This window comes from Pongo abelii, chromosome 8 (assembly GCF_028885655.2).
Source record: "Pongo abelii isolate AG06213 chromosome 8, NHGRI_mPonAbe1-v2.0_pri, whole genome shotgun sequence".
Taxonomy (NCBI): Eukaryota; Metazoa; Chordata; class Mammalia; order Primates; family Hominidae; genus Pongo; species Pongo abelii.
The window spans coordinates 102,962,105-102,980,224 of record NC_071993.2 but is presented as its reverse complement, the minus strand read 5'-3'; the positions used below and the strand labels follow the sequence as shown (position 1 = coordinate 102,980,224).

Sequence of the window (18,120 nt, the reverse complement as noted above, 5' to 3'; positions counted from 1 at the left end):
AAGAACTGTCTACAGACAGTTCAAATCTTCAAACACTTCAAAAGCCCAGAACATTCTAATACAGGATCATCTTAACTGACCTACCAGCCTGCCAATCACAGAGTCTGATTCAAAGACAACAGAAAGTGTTTCTATTAGCCAGAGGTCAAAACTTAGAATGAGCAAAGAAGCATTTTCTCTTACCTCAGATTGTTGCAGAAGAGCAGAAAAAGGGAAGACAATGGATCCAAGCCAATTCTTTCTTATATATGAGTGACCACTACAGCTCTTGAGACAGTGATCCTATGAAAATAAATAATTTTTTATTACTTACTTAATATCATGTGATGAATAGTTTTATAAACTCACAGGTAAATATAAAAAGTCATTCTCTTTCTTTTAAAAAAGAAATCAAAAGGTAAATAGAAAAGATACGTTTTTCTTGCTTTTTAATTTCTTTGAAAGATAACTATTTAAAGCAAAAATAATAGTCTGAGAGAAAATGATCTGTTGTGGAGGTTTTTTTTTTGTCTATAAAAAGACTTTACACAAATGTTCATAGCAGCTTTATTTATAACAGGCAAAAAATTAAAACAACCTAAATGTCCATCAACAGGTGAATATATAAACAAGCAATGAAATGCATGTTTATCAATGGAATACTGCTATGTAATAAAAAGAAATGAACTATTTGATAAAACTACAACATGAATGAATCTGAAAATAATTTTTCTGAGTAAAAAGCAAAACCAAAAAAAAAAAAAAGAACACATACCATAGGATTCCATTTTCAATAAAATTCTAGAAAATAGAAACGATAGTGACAGAACACAAATCACTGGTTGTGGGCAGGAGGTAGATACGCCAACAGAGCAGGGGGATACTTTTGAGGGTAATGGATATGTTTATTATCTTAACTGTGATGCAAGTTTCATTGGTATATACATATATCAAAACGTCAAATTATACACTTTAAATATGTGCAGATTATTGTATGCTAATCATTCCTCAATAACACTATTTCCAAAATTAGAGAAAGTATTCGTAGTAGGGAGAAGCAGGGATTAGGCATAAAAGGGATTGGCATTCACTACCACCACCACCCCTCCCATTGGCAGCACCCTATGTCTACTCCACTTTCGGCCACTTATATTTTTCATTTCATCAACCAAAGGCCAGAGAATCTAGGGAAAGTGAAAGAAAATAGCTGAAGTTTGAAAAAGCTGCCAAAACCCCTATTCCTACCTTTAGTTAATAACCACTGCTTTGGACATTAGGAGCCCTTCCAACTTTTTGTACTTAAGAAGTTACCCCATCCACTTAGCAGAGAATGAGAAGGGTCTTTTAAATCCAGAGGCTAACCAGCAACAACAGAGCTGAGCAAGATGGACTGTGCTGCTCTAGTCTAAAAGGTAATAGGCACACTTAGGTAGCTTTGTAGGAATCAAGTCCTTGGAATTCTGACTGATGTGCTCTCAACTGCATTAATCTTTCCATCCTAAGTCCCAGGGATGCTGGAGGCTTCTTAGGTCTACCTTGCCTCAGGCTATAGATTATAGCTCTATCAAGGTTCACTTTAGAATTAGTTCCCTACATGGATGGAGCTGGAGGCCATTATCCTTAGCAAACTAACACAGGAAAAGAAAACCAAATACCACATGCTCTCACTTATAAGTGGGAGCTAAACGATGAGAACACATGGACACATAGAGAGGGATAACACACACTGGGGCCTACTGGAGCGTGGAGGGTGGGAGGTGGGAAAGGATCAGGAAAAACAGCTAATGGATACTAGGCTTAATACCTGGGTGATGAAATAATCTGTACAACAAACCCCCATGACACAAGTTTACCTGTATAACAAACTTGCATGTGTACCCCTGAACTTCAAAGTCAAATACAAATAAAAAGTACGTAAAATTAGTTCCTTATGCATCCTCTCTGAGAAGCAATGAAAGAATTTTAAGATCAACAATATGAATTATATATGAAGCAACCTTTAAGGAATCTGTTAGTATGGGAACTGTATATATCAAGTGATAAAAAGAAAACTTAATATCCGGATCTATAATGTGTATGTGGTGAGTCTGCATATCCTGGTGTAAGTTGAAGCAGGGCCAGGCACTCTGATGGTTAAATGGTGGAAGAGGTGCTGCTAAGATTGGACCATCTCTTTAAATAACTCATATAAATAAAACTCAGATGTCTGTATATTTAGTCTCTCAATCCCTTGTAAATCAAAGTAACCCCTTCATCTTTGTCCTGGAAGATAATTTCTTTGTGAGCAACATAGCTTGCCCAATAGGGTCCCTTATCTTGTCATCAGGAGGAACATCTTTGTATGTTAATTAGCAGTCATAGAGTTGGGACAGTGGCTTGACTAAATGAACCATGGACTAAAGGCTCAAATGTACAGTATGATTTCCACAAGGTAATAAAACTGAAATTTAAAATCCAAAGTTTACACAAAAGCCTTTCAAACATTTGAAAATGCAAAGATACAGTATTAGAAGACTGTTAGGCCAAGCAAGAAAATGTTATATATATATATATATAAATTATATGTATATAATATATATTACATATATAAAATAAAAAATAAGTCACTAAATATAAAACACATAGTCTAAGATGTTTACAGAGATAAATTTATAGTCTCAGAATGTTTCTATTATTCATGAGAAGGCAAGAGATCAAACAAACTAGGCATTCAATACTTGGCCAAAGTAAGTACAAAAATTATAGTCCTGGGGGAATAGGGAGAAAAAAATAATTAAAATACAAGTGGAAATAAATGAATTAGAAAACCAAAAAAGCGAAAAGTAAAAACAATTTCAGTAGTTGGTTCTTTAAGGAATAGGCAAACATCTTCCAAATTAAATAATTTTTTTAAAAATTGAAAGACATGGTTAGAAACCAGAGGAGAGTAGATAATAGCAAGTCAAAAATTATGAGACTATGCTGAAAATTTATATGCTAATAAATTTTTAAATCTTGAAAACAACTATTTTTTTTAAAAAAGTATTAAAACCAATATCTGAGTTTTGGGTTAGTTTAAGGTCTTTCTGTGGCTACTGGGATTTTTGTTAGAGTTTCAGTTAACCTAAGTTTTAAATCTGGAGTATGCATGGTGCTTGCTCTGCCAGTTCCAAAGGCAGTTCAGTCCATCTCTTTCATGCCGAGCGTTAAAAATAGGCTACGTGTCTGTGAGAGTTCCAAGTCTTCAGCTTTCTGCTAATACATAACTAAAGAAAGGGAGATCTGTGGGAAGTAAGAAAACAGTTGATAGCAGGAAGAAAATATACAGGAGGGGCACAGAGAAAAAAAGAGGAAAAATGAAACATTTCTAGACAAAATAATGTTCAGTGATAACTTAAAACCTTCTTTCAACTGTGTGGCTATCTCAGGGCTCAGCCTAGCTCTAGTCATTTACAAGACAATGGAATGTTTTGGCCCATAGCTACCCTAAAACCTTGTCCATGAGAGGAGGACAAGAATGCAAGGCCCTTTCCTTTTTTAAAGAGCATGCCAATATTGTCACAAACAAGTCTGATACCTAAAGCATGTGGATCTCATTCCAATAACAACAATCTCACTTTAATAACAATGCAAAGCACTTTCAAGGGTTCAGTTGTTAATCAACTGCTATTCAGTTCTGATCAAATTAGTCTTTGAGATAATTCACTTTTGAGAGAGAAAATTTGTTAGACATTCTTTTGGGTTTTCTAAGCTTTACCCGTTACCAGTTTCGATCATCAGAACACTACTCAGTTTAACTCCTTGGAGAAAAGCTATCACCAAATTATTGCTCAATATTTTACCCTCAGCATTTATCATGGTTGATTTAAAGTTTCTTTAATAAGAATGTGTGTTGTATCTCCTGGAAAACTGGGTTGGAAAACATAGCCATTATGATTTGCAGTGGTTTTTACAGAAGGCTTGTTCCTGAACCTTACTCTTCAAGGTCTTGTTCAGCTTCTCTGACATGGATCCCCAGTCCCTCCAGGTAGAATTAATTGCTCCTTCAGTAGCATTGCCATAGAATTTGGAAAACGTTTCTATTAAAGCATTTAATCTACATACCTTAAAAGAGTAGATACTATGGGTATGCATCTTTATATTTTTAGTAGCAAGTTCAATAGGGAGGAAACTAACGTTTATTTTGGAGCTTGCTAGGGTGCTGGGCATTGTACTAGGAACTTTTACACATCTATGAGGATGACAGTCAGTAATTTTAGAAATTAGATTAAGTAGAACTGAATTTTAGCCTTAGGAATAATTTGATCTCTTTTGTAGGAGTGGTGTATTTTCTTTGATCAGATAATGAGAAATATGTAACCTATTTCTGTTTATATTTCTGTATTGGCTACAGGAAGCTCACATTTAAATGTAATGTTCAATTGCAGAAACCTACTTCTCCCAAGTTCTTGATATATTTATTCCTCCTCCTCCTCCTGTATGTGGTTTATGATCTCTGTTATTTTTGAACTGACTTGTTATATGTCTGATTTTATTGCAAATTGCCTCAAATCCTTTCAAGAAAATGTTGGATGTAGACATTGCATCTAAAAGCATATTTACAAACATGTTACTAGACTTCATTCAGTTTGACCTTAGAATTATTTCAGCATTGGCTATTGTAATTATTCTACTTTACCTCATGTTTTTCAGTCATCATTTCATCAAAAATGTTGATATATATATTATCTTTTATTTTAGATAAGCTTGAGAAGCTATAATCATGTCCTGGTGAGCTGCAAATAAGAAACATATTTGAATGCTTAATTTTCTCAAAATCGACTTATTTCCTAAGAGCATTATTCATAAAGAACTATAAAATTACCTGTGTTGTTTTCTTTTATGAAGTATAAACTAAGAAAAAGCTCTATGTTCTGAAGACTGGCTGCTACCTTTCATTACAGCCAACATGTGCTTTGTAATTTACATGTCTCTTAAGATGAAAAATAAAAATGTTTAAGTGTCGAACGAAGGGCTTTCACTATAGCTATCAATTGCAAAGATTCTTTGAAGTATTGTATAGAGTTTTCAACTATCTTAAATTCTGCTAGTTTCTGCTAGTTGACACATAGAGATAAAATGCTCTTTTATTCTCAGTTAATAGATATGATTTTAAATACAGAACTTATGGTCTGGCACGGTGGCTCACACCTGTAATCCCAGCACTTTGGGAGGCCGAGGCGGGTGGATCACCTGAGGTCAGGAGTTTGAGGCAAGCCTGGCCAACATGGCGAAACCCTGTCTCTACTAAAAATACACACACACACACACACACACACACACACACACACACACAAAATTAGCCGGGCCTGGTGGCAGGCGGTTGTAATCCCAGCTACTCAGGAGGCTGAGGCAGGAGAATCGCTTGAACCCGGGAGGTGGAGGTTGCAGTGAGTCGAGATCATGCCACTGCACTCCAGCCTTGGTAACAAGAGCAGAACTCCATCTCAAAATAAATAAATACATAAATAAATAACAGAATTTATTCTCTTTCCCATGTTAATTTTCTCCAAGCTGAAACTGGGATAATGGAGTGCATTTAATTTTGCAAGCTGTCTGCTGATGGCATTCTTGATTAGGTACATTTTGGAGGTAGTTGAAAGGGTAGTGTATATCATGAGCAATGAACTTTCACTCTCAGCTCCAGCTTGTGCACCGAATCTCCGTCAAACATTTAACAGTGATGGAAATCTCACCTGTACAATAGGTTACTTTACACAGAAAAACTGAAGCTCAGAGAAGTTAAATAACTTACTCAAGGTAATGCCACCAGCAAATGACAGAGCCTGATCTGGACATAGCTTTTCTTCTTTTTAATATTTTTATTTAGTTTATTTCTATATATATATATATATATATATATATATTTTTTTTTTTTTTTTTTTTTTTTTTAGAGACAGGGTCTATCTTTCCCAGGCTGATCTTGAACTCCTGGGCTCAAGTGATCCTCCTACCTCAGCCTCTCGAGTAGCTGGGCCTACAGGTTGTACCACCACACTTGGCTGGACCCAGTTCTGACAAACTCCAAAGACCAGGTCTTTTCACTATACAGCTGCCACTGACATTAGTTGTTGAATCTTGTTGCTTAAGGAAGCAACCACTATTTCAAAGGATCTTCAACAGCTTCTCTAACTTTCTGAAACCTACAAGCAATGATGATTGAAAAATGCTAGTTGAGTTTAGAGAACAATTTTAAGTGGAAGTTTCCTTATATTTTGCAGTGATAAAATAACTAGCTGACTCCCCTACTTTGTTTCTCAAGGATTTCCTTTCATGTTGCCAGAATCTAAGAAAGGGCGGGGGAGGCAATATTTATTTACAACACTGCGCCAGCAGGAGAAAGGACAACTGTCATCCTTACAACATTTTTTAGCTTGTTAACTTAGTATATTCCTGACATCACTTAAGTCCTTCTGCATTATTTTGCATTCTGTATTCTATTAAAATGTTCTTCAGATGTTACCATAATTCTTCCTCCAGAAAGGGCTCACAGAGCTAATTATTTAATATTATTTATTACTTATAAATATTATTTATTATGACTACTTATCCATTTGCTTGTGGTTTTTATTCACTAAAACGTCACAAGAAGAGGGGAGTTGGGGTCTCGTATCAGAGGCAACAAAAAGTAGTAGCTGGATGGTTTTGCCTTACCCAAAGCCTCTGATCCACTTGGTTGTACTCCACATTGTTCTTGGCCTATTTCACTGCTATAATTGCAAGGATGTAAACACTCCCAAGTCTTCTCATTAGTTCACTTATAAGTTTATGTATCTGATTGACTGTTTTATGTTCTCCTAGATTTATTTAATACAGTATATTTCTTCTAACTCTAATGTCTACATTAATATTCCAAATATTTGCAAACACACATGACCACATATTTTACATTTACAAACTTTTCAAACAAATACATTTTATATGTTAATTATTTAACTTGATATTATATGATATTATATAATAGATTTCCCTTTAAGTCAATAATTTCCTTCACACACAAAGAATAAATAGTTCAAGAAAGCAAGTGTCAGAGAACAAGGCAAAGTGAGAGGTACAAGATTCAGACAGGCAGCCAAATAACAAGAATATCTGTTTAGGAACTCTGGCCAATGACTCTGAAAATATAATTGAGCCTATGTTAAATCCGGAAGAACAAATTTGATTTCTGCTAATAGCAAAAGTTCCATAGCATCTAAGCTAACAAAATTCTAAGGTGTGCTTCCTTATAGTTCCCCTATCCCTAAGTTGAAATAATGGCATAAACAGCGTCTCCCTTTCCTTGCAAATCCTGTTTAGGATCTGAAGCCTTTCACTTTCAGAAGGGGTGGCTGGGATGTGAATGTTTATATAGCCTCCAAGATGTCATCACATATATGCAAGTGATTATGTCGGTTCTTCTGAGTTCCTTTAGCCTTTGTTAGTGGGGGATATACGTTAACATAGGCTTCGGACAAAGCATAGAAATCCTATAAAATCATATAAACTATGAAAACATGAAACATAAAATATTTATAGGAAATTATAGAAAATAAATTATAAAAAATAATATAAAATGATGGCTAATCCATAAGACAATCCTGCTCTATGTGTATGAATAAGAAGTCAATTTTCCCACCTTTCAAAATAAAAAGAAACATATTATTTGAAAAAATGTTTAGATGTTTAATAGCTACACATACCTGCTCATGAGAGAAATTTATACCCAGCAGTAAAGCATAGCAATACTAAAGGAAGTGGCAATGGAATTAGATCCATTTTACTGGGTCGTGTGTGTGTGTATGTGTGTGTTCCTAAACACCACATAAAGGATTATTCTAGTCTATATCTGTTTTGTTCCTTCTTGGTAGCAAGCAGGAACATAGGTGTATATTTCTTTTTGGATTTAAAAATCTGATTTATTAACTATTTTAATTAAAAATACTTTTATATACAGGAATATTATTGAAAAAGATATCCTCACTCATTCTTCAGAAAATGCAATGGTCTAAAATTTTAATGCAAGTTGACATATGTTTTAAAGTAAGGAAAGTAAAGGAAGACCACTATTTATTAAAGAAGATTTTTTTAAAAGGACATACCATAAAGGAAAGGACCGGTACAATTTAAAACTTCTTTTCATCAAAATACATCATAAAGAAAATGAAAAGTCAAGCCATTAGGGAAAGATAGTTTTAACACATATAACTGACAAAGGGCTGGTATCCATAATATATAGAGGACTGCTTTAAAAAAAAATAAAGACAGGCCGGGCACGGTGGCTCACACCTGTAATCCCAGCACTTTGGGAGGCCGAGGCGGGAGGATCATCAGGTCAGGAGATTGATACCATTCTGACTAACATGGTGAAACCCCGTCTCTACCAAAAATAAAAAAAAATTAGCTGGGCATGGTGGCAGGCACCTGTATTCCCAGCTACTCGGGAGGCTGAGGCAGGAGAATGGTTCGAACCTGGGAGACAGAGCTTGCAGTGAGCCCAGATCATGCCACTGCACTCCAGCCTGGGCGACAGAGCAAGACTTCACCTCAAAAATAAATAAATAAATACATTTTATTTATTTATTTATTATATTTATTTATATATTATTATAAATAAGTATAATAAATAAATAGAGACAGACAAAACAATAGAAAAATAGAGAAAAGTATCCTTTTGGCTGGAGAAGCCATCTTCCAGTAATTTGCCAAAATGACGAACACAAAGGAAAAGAAGAAAGGCACCCAATGTACGTTCTCTAGGCCTTTTAGAAAACATGAACTTGTTCCTTTGGCCATGTATATGTGAATCTATAAGAAAGGTGATATTGTAGACATCAAGGGAATGGATATTGTTCAAAAAGGAATGCCCACAAGTGTTACCATGGCAAAACTGGAATAGTCTACAATGTTACCCAACATGCTGTTGGCATTGTTGTAAACAAAGAAGGGCAAGATTCTTGCCAAGAGAATTAATGTGCGTATTGAGCACAGAAGCACTCTAAGAGCTGAGATAGCTTCCTGAAACACGTGAAGGAAAATGATCAGAAAAAGAAGCCAGAGAGAAAGGTAGCTGGGTTCAACTGAAGGGCCAGCCTGCTCCACCCAGAGAAGCACCCTTTGTGAGAACCAGTGGGAAGGAGCCTGAGCTGCTGGAACCTATTCCCTATGAAGTCATGGCGTAATTGGTGTTAAAAAAAAAAAAAAAAAAAAGACCTCTGGACTGTAAAAATGTTTATCTTCATTGAGAAGAAGTGTGGTGTCCTCTCCCTCAAATAAATATTTAAAGCAAATTTTAATTGTGTCCTAATTCATTATGCAATGTCTTTACTAGTCAAATTTAATGTATTTTTTGCTTAGATGTGAGGTGGCTTATTGTGCAACAAATTACTCAATTGGTTAGAAAACAGTCAGATATTATTTATGAAATATTCGTACTGGTTTGAAGATAGTCCCTCTAAATCATCATGGAAGAAATAAAATAATTTCCAAAAAGAAAAATAGACAAAAGTAATGAAAGGGCATTTCACAGAAAAGAAAATACCAGTGACCAATGAACCTATGGAAAGAAGCTCAATGTGGATAAATAAGTAAACTGTGATACATCCATATAGTAGAATATTATGCAGGGGTAAAAAGAAGTAAGCAATCAAGCTATAAAAAGACATGGAGAAAACTTACAGGCGTGTTTTTCATGGAAGAAAGCCAATCTGAAATGGCTCCTTACTGTATGATTCCAACTATGTGTTAACTGGGCTGAGCCACAGTGTCTAGATATTTGGTCAAACCTTATTCTAGATGTTTCTCTGAAGGTTTCGTTTGTTTGTTTGTTTTTTGTTTTTTTCTTTGAGACAGAGTCTCCCTCTGTCGCCCAGGCTGGAGTGCAGTGGCGTGATCTCTGTTCACTGCAACCTCCTCCTCCCGAGTTCAAGCGATTCCCCTGCCTCAGCCTCCCAAGTAGCTGGGATTACAGGCACCCACCAGCACGGCTCACCATGTGGGCCAGGCTGGTCTCAAACTCCTGACCTCAAGTGATCCGCCCGCCTCGACCTCCCAAAGTGCTGGGATTACAGACGTGAGCCACCACGCCTGGCCTCTGAAGGTATTTTTTAGGTACAGTTTAAGCCAGTCGACTTTGAGTAAAGCAGATCACCCTCCATAATAAGGGTGGACCTTATCCAATCAGTTGAAGGCCTTAATAGACAAAAGACTGACCTCCCCTATGGAAGAGGGAATTCTGCCAGCAGATTTCCTTCAGACTTAAACTGCAACTCTCTCCAGAGTCTCCAGCTTGCCATCCTACCCTGCACATTGTGGACTTGCCAGCCTCCATAATCATGTGAGCCAATACCTTAAAATAAATCTCTCTCTCTCTCTGTCTGTCTACATCCTATTGTTTCTGTTTCTCTGGAGAACCTTGATGTACACAATGACATTCTTTAAAAGGCAAAACTGTGAAGGCAGTAAAAAGATCAGTGGTTGGCAAGGTTCCAGGGGGAGGGAGGGATGAATAGACATAGCACACAGGATGTTTAGGGGAGTGAAAGCATTCTGTGTGATACTATAATGGTAGATACATGTCACTGTACATTTGTCAAAACCTATAGAATGTACAACACCAAGAGTGAACCCTAATGTTAACTATGGACTATGGTTGATAATGATGTATCAATGTTGGCTCATTGATTGTAACAAGTATCACACAATGCAGATGCTGATGCTGAGGGAGGCTGTGTGTGTGCTGTGGTGACGGCATTTGTGGGAACTCTGTACTTCCCATCCGATTTTCTTGTGAGCCTAAAATTGCTCTAAAAATAGTCTCTTAATTAAAAAAAAATTGAAAAAAACCTGCCTCTTTAAAAAGAAATTATAAATTAAACCACAATGAGAATATAATTTTAGATCCACCATATTGAGAAAAATAATTTTGAAAACACAAAATATTATGAAGACATGGCACAAAAGGAAATTATATATACTGCTGTTGGGAGTGTATATTGATATAATCACTTTAGAAAAGAGTTTGGTATTGTCTAGTAAAGTTGAAGCTGACTTCAGCTACAACCTAGCAATTCCACTTTTGAACACATATCCTAGAAAACAGGTTCTCAAAGTGTCACCTGACTAGTAGCATTAGAACCACTGGGAACTTGCTAAAGATGGAATTATCAGACCCTACCCCAGACCTACTGAATTAGAAACTAGAGAAGTGGGCTTACCAATCTGTGTTTTAAGCAGCAGGCCAGGTGTGGTGGCTCATGCCTGTAATCCCAGCACTTTGGGAGGCCAGGCAGGAGGATCATTTGAGCCCAGGAGTTTGACACCAGCCTGGGCAACATAGTGAGACCCTAGTGCTACAAAAATAAAAATTAAAAAAAAAAATTAGCTGGGTGTGGTGGTACATTCCTGTAGTCTCGGCTACTTGGGAGGCTGAGGCAGGAGAATCACTTAAGCCCAGGAGTTTGAGGCAGTGAGCTATGATTATACAACTGCACTTCAGCCTGGGCAACAGAGTGCGATCCTGTCCTAATTTTAAAAAAAGCTGTGTAGATGATTTGAATACATAAAAAGGTCTGAGAGCCACTGTCTTAAAAAGAAACTCTTGCACATGTGCTCCAGAAGACAAGTACAAGAATATTCAAAGCAATATTGCTTGCAATGGCAAAAACTAGAAAAAAGACAAATGTTCATCAACAGAAGAAAGTATAAATAAATTATGGCATTTTTATACAACAGAATACAATATAGAAGTAAAAATAAATAAATAACAATGTCTTAGTTCATTTTGTGCTGCCATAACAGAGTATCTGAGACTAGGTAATTTATAAAGAACAGAAATTTATTTCCTACAATTATGGAGGCTGCAAAGTTCAAAATCAAGATGTCAGCATCTGGTGTCTGGTGAGGGCCTTCTTGCTGTGTCTTCACATAGTGGAAGGTGGAAGGGAAAAAGGAGACAAATGCTGTGTCCTCACATGGCATAAGAGTAGAAGAAAGTGAACCCACACTGCAAGCCCTTTTTATAATGACATTAATCTATTCATAAGGGTGGAGCTCTCATGGCCTCAAACACCTCCCATTAGGCCTCACTTCCCAACATTGGGAGTTAAGTTTTCAACACATGAATTTTGGGGAGCACATTTAGGCCACAGCAAACAGCTACAAGCATGAACATGGATGAATCTTTCAAAATAATTAAGATTAAAGAAACAAGATTACAGAAGAATAAACAAATATAACTCAATTTATATAAAGTTGAAAACATACATAAGTAAATAATACACACTTAGGGATGAATACCTATGAAGTAAAATCATACAGGAGAGAAAGAATGATAAACACAAATTCATGGTTATTACTTCTGGGGAGAAAGAAAGAAGATGCCATTACGTAATGGCACAATGGGACTTCTAAGGTGTTGGTAATATTACATTTTTTTAAGCTGGATGGTAAATACATAGATATTCATTTTATTACTTTTCTTTAGAACTTATGTTTATATATACATATAGATTATATATTATGCTATAAAATATACATTATGTATTAGTTTATGTGCATGAAATATTTCAAAATTTAAAAGCTTAAATAAAGCCTATTTCAGTAATTATTTTCAATAAGTGGCTCAAGAAAATAATTTTATTATTGCTCTTTTTTTAGGAGCTATGGAAAAATGAACTCCAACTTACACAAAATCTACTTTAATTTCTTCATTCCAGCATGGATGAGATCCACTTGCTGTATTGGTTTGGTATACAGTGTGCTGGAAAGAAACTTCCACGAATGGATGTACAGTATCCTGAAACACATAATAAACATTGACTAGATTTTGAAATACTGTATATAGTCGATAAAGGTAGAAGCCTAGGAAATTACTTGGCAAATGTGTGGCTTAAGTTTTCTAGTTTTTCAAACGAGCATTATTTATTTATTTATTGAATAAACATCTACTGGGTCTATTCTATATCAGGTACTTTTCTAGGATCTAAAGAGAAACAGAACTTTCTCTTAAGGATTTTAAAGTCTATCAGGGGAAAATATCCAGGTAAACAAACAAGTGCAATGAAATGTGAGAAATAAGAGAAATATCTTTAAGGTACGAAAATTATTCAGGAAAAGGAATGATTAACTTTTGGGGGTGACAAGGAGAGCACCATGGAGAAAACATTGCTTGAGCGTGTGCTTTGAAACTTTAAGTTGTAGTTCATTTGGACAATAACATGGATATGTGTCGAGGCCATTCTAGGCAAAGGAAACAACTAGTAGAGGCCTCGTAGAACAAGGAGTAGCATGATATGCCTACAGGATAGAGAGAGATGAGGCTGATTGTAGGCATGGGCCAGATGCCTGAAGATTTTGTAGCTATTTTAAGGAGCTTATACCTTATCATATAGACCCTGAAAGCAGGGAATGAAATGGTTAGAATTACATTTTATAAAGGCCACCTTTACTATGTCATGGAAAATAAACTGGAAGCCAAAGAAAATATAGATGGAGAGATGAATTGAGTCAATTGTAATTCAGAACAAACATAATCAATATTATACTTTATAGAAGTATTAAATACTTATCTCATGTAAGATCTCATCTGAGGCTACTGATTTGATTGTTTCTTTATGTCTGGGGCAAGATATAGATGATTTCGAAAAAGTAGGCATATCCAAGGCTCTTCAGGAAAAACAATATAGAGACATACACCTTAATTAGTTTTAATATTAGTTTTGGTAGGAGTGGGTGGGTTTTTCCTGTGCTTATGAAGATATATAAGTCAGTTTCTCTGGTTCTTACTGAGTTTGCTTTGAATTGTCTTATCATGTGTGGTTACAGCTAAACATTTGATAATTACTACTCTGGAAGTGCAACTCCTAAATATTGAACTATGGATTAGATCTAGTCTATGATAAAATATTCACAGGTATTCAGAAAAAGGGGAAGAAAAGGCAAGTTATTCACGATGGATGTCAATTAAAATATATATTGTGGGTGGAGGATTACCCAGGTGCCGAGGCAAGAGACTGAAGGCACAAACTGTTGCAGTGTAATACGGAAAATAGTTAAAATAAGAATAGTTATAATACAGATTAGATACAGAGATGATCATGGACATTATCAGTCATTAGTATAAACATTATTAATCATTAGCTTTTAATATTACTCTTTTTGTATTACTAATATAACCAAGGAATAACCGGTGGGTATAGGGTCAGATGCTGAAGGGACATTGTGAGAAGTGACCTAGAAGGGAAGAGGTGAGCCCTCTGTCACACCCGCATAAGGGCCGCTTGAGGGCTCCTTGGTCAAGCGGTAACGCCAGTGTCTGGGAAGGCACCCGTTACTTAGCAGACCGTGAAAGGGAGTCTCCTTTCCTCGGAGGAGTCAGGGAACACTCTGCTCTACCAGCTTCTTGTGGAAGGCTGGATATTATCCAGGCCTGCCCTCAGTCATCCGGAGGCCTAAACCCCTCCCTGTGGCACTGTGCTTCAATGGTCACGCTCCTTGTCCGCTTTCATGTTCCTCCTGTACTCCTGGTTCCTCTTTGAAGTTCTTAGAAGATAGCGGTAGAAGAAATAGTGAAAGTCTTAAAGTCTTTGATCTTTCTTACAAGTGCACAGAAGACAATGCTGATGTATGCTGCCTTCCCTGTCTGCTTTGGCTACCTAAAAGGGAAGGGCCCCCTGTCCCACAAACAGGTGACTTGCTTGACCTTATCAATCACTTGGACGACTCACCGTCCTTACCCTGCCCCCTTTCTTGTATGCAATAAATATCAGTGCACCCAGCCATTCGAGGCCACCACTGGTCTCCACATCTTGGTGGTAGCGGTCCCCCAGGCCCAGCGGGTTTCTCTTTATCTCTTTGTTTTGTGTCTTTATTTCTTACTATCTCTCGTCTCTGCACACAGGGAGAACACCTGCTAAGCCTTGTAGGGCTGGACTGTACTATATATATATGTGTATATATATATATATATATATGTGTATATATATATATATATATATACACATATATATATACATTCTCTCTCTATATATATATATATACACTCTATATATATACACTCTTTATATATATACTCTCTCTATATATATTCTCTCTCTATATATATATACACTCTCTATATATATACACTCTCTCTCTATATATATGACAAGTTATACTTTAAGAATATATCCCTCCTTTTTTGGTGTTACAATATTCTTTTTTTTTTTTTAGCAGCATGATGCTTATAGAAAATGGTGGTGATTTTATATGTCTTTATTTCACAAAACAGCCTTTGAAATATGCATTTGTTTTGAGCATATTTAATTCTTTTAGATGAACAAGGCAGTAATTTGTAAGACATTGGCAAAACCTTTAAGAGATGCTAACTATAGATTAGTAGCCAGTAAGCAAAGCATTTGTTTTCCATAGGAAGAATTTATGAGCTGTGGTAGGTATAAATGTAAGCAAGCAGGGCACATGTATTGAACACAGACAGAGGGGAATGCCTAACATTCTTAAGGCATTTGGGTACTAAATATTAGTAATATATAAATCATACTGACACTACATATATGAGACACTAAATATCCAGGATACACTAAATACACATGGGCACTTAATATTCATGATGCTGTACTTTGCCCACTCACTGGTGATGTCCACTCTGGCCCCATGTATCCTCTGCCCCCAAAACACAAATAAAACCCAATGGGGCACATATAATTTGTAGACGTTACCTAAAAATAACAGGTCTAAAATAGAGCAGGGTATAACTGTAGCAATTCTGATTTTACACATCATTCCACATTTGCTTCACAGCTTTCCTGGGGCATTTCCCAAAACAAAATTAACGTCCCACTCATTTTCTCCAGCTTTCTGCTTCCAGTACTGAGAGAGTCAGTGGCATGGAATAGGGCAGTTGGCAGCAGAAGCTTCAGAATTTTCACAACAGGGAATAGAGACAAAGGCATTTACTTGATACAGTATGAGAAGGTGAGCATGAAGCCAATACCCTCAAAATATACATGTTAAACTTACTCTGGGAATCTCGAACCTCAGAAAACTCTTAATACATGGCATTGACCGTAGGTATAACTATGCAAATGAAGATTTCAATTTTCATACATTTTATGTATATGGAGCATTAACAAAGTGCAAAGGTTTACAAATAGAACAGCATGGAGAATTATCATATTTAAAATAGACCTTTTGCAACTCTAAAAATTGGGGCATATTGCTTTACCTATTAATTGTTGTTTTTCTGGTAGGAATATTATAGGCCCTCACTATTCGGATGAGAATCTTAATATCGCCGTCACAGATCATCTGCGCTGTGACTTTTTTCCTTTCTTTCCTCTGAGGTTTTAACTTTCTCCGTGGTTCAACAAACTTACAAACTGCATCTGTCAATTGGCTAAAGAGTAAAAAAATGATCGTTAGCCTCGTTTACGTTTTCTTGGTTTTAAAAGATATCAGTCTTTTGAGTAATTGAAATGAGACCATTATTCTGAACCATATTCTCTGCATTATGGAGGGGAGACAGAATTGTCTTAAACTCAAGGAGAAATATTTTTCTTAGCATAGGAAGGAAGAGATGCTATGTTCCTTCATGTTGAGAGAGACTGTGATTGCTCCTTGCCCTTTGGGTACATGGTCCAAACAGAGACGTGGACATGGAGAGGTAAAGCCATGAAACATGATGATCTTTTGGAAGATTATTCATTGTTCAGGAATCATTCTCTTGAAAGTGCCCGAATATTAACATTTTATCCATGGCTCTGAAACTAGAATTAGTTATATATGCTGCCAACCCGGGCAACACAAATCCATAGAATTATAGTTTTATGGTCACACTCATTTTCCCCTCAAGGACTGAAAAGTAAAACACAACAGAGTTCAGCATCCTAAACCTGTTAAAACCTTACTGATCATTCCAAGAGTCTGCATGTGGCCTCCAGGGAGTTTTCCCAGAGACAGCCCTGTTCCTACCCTTAGTTCACAGATAGGACAGTATGAGAATTGAGTTACTTCAGCAAACACTCCCCCAGCTGCTGCCTGTGGATCTCAGTACCTTTGTACAGCTGAGGATTCTCTGTTTTGCAAAGGGGTGATTACAGGCTTAACATGGTGCTAGCAGCAACAACTTTTCCTATAGCAGTCTCAGGACAGGAAATCTTAGGGCAAAACTAATTTGGGACAAAGGTGTTTCTTTTATTTTTCTTTCTTGCCCTAAAACCTGTCTAAGGAGAGGGCAAAAAACTGCCCCCAAATACTATATAATTGAAAATATATCATGTAGAGATCCCAAAATGCAACTTTAAATTGACCAAATATTTTAAATCATTATATTTCATGTTATGATCTGAAACCGCATCTTTTGACATATGGCTTAATTAAAATAAAAATAGAGAACTTATAAAGATATTATCTTAAAGATTTATATTTCATACTTAATAGTCTTTAGCAATTACCTTGTAGATACAATTTCTTCATAATCAGTCACAATATCTGACAAGTTACATTTGCTAATTTTAACAATTCTCTTCATTATCAACCTTCTCACCTAAAAAAAATTTAGAATTTAATAAAAAAAGTATTGTTTATATTTTAAGGTTAAGTATTTACAATGCTACCGGTGCCAGTATATTTTATTCCTAATTTTTGCAAGCAATGAATGGAGTAGGAGATTAGTGAAATACTCTTCTGTTTGCTGCCATTATTAAAGTCATTTCCAACTTTGACACTGTCACACCAAACCTAGTTTATTTCCACTTTTTTTTGTCCTTCTACATCCAGTTCATCTCATCCTAAACTCTTTGCTCTCTTATTTTTTTCGTCTAACTCACAGTGTATGTGGCCAGAATTAGTTTTCACCAAAGGAGACAATTGCCCTGTGAATCCACCAATAGCCACTAGTAATGGATATGAGTCTTGATCTACAAACCCAAGGAAATGTGATCCCATTTCTGTATTTCCTTCAAGTCAATCCTATTCTGACTTTAAGACCTCATTCTGGCAGCCTGGCAAGAAAGTCAGTGCTTGAAGGAAGCCATCTCCCTGAGTTCTTCCTACTTGGAGAACCCACAGACCTTAGTTCCTCCAAGGACTCTGAACATCTCCTTTTTAGTCTGAGGAAATCCTTCCCTTTCTCCTCTTATCCTGTCTTTA

The 18,120-nt window shown here is 36.3% G+C and overlaps 1 protein-coding gene across 1 annotated transcript in view; it reads right to left on the bottom strand.

Moving 5' to 3' along the window:
* Positions 1–18,120, bottom strand: part of CC2D2B (coiled-coil and C2 domain containing 2B) — a 138,137-nt gene that overhangs the window by 24,697 nt on the left and 95,320 nt on the right. The window contains 6 exon segments of the mRNA XM_063727676.1: positions 184–282; positions 4,637–4,733; positions 12,660–12,769; positions 13,518–13,638; positions 16,196–16,366; positions 17,424–17,515. Of these exon segments, the coding sequence (XP_063583746.1) occupies positions 184–282; positions 4,637–4,733; positions 12,660–12,769; positions 13,518–13,638; positions 16,196–16,366; positions 17,424–17,515 (690 nt within the window).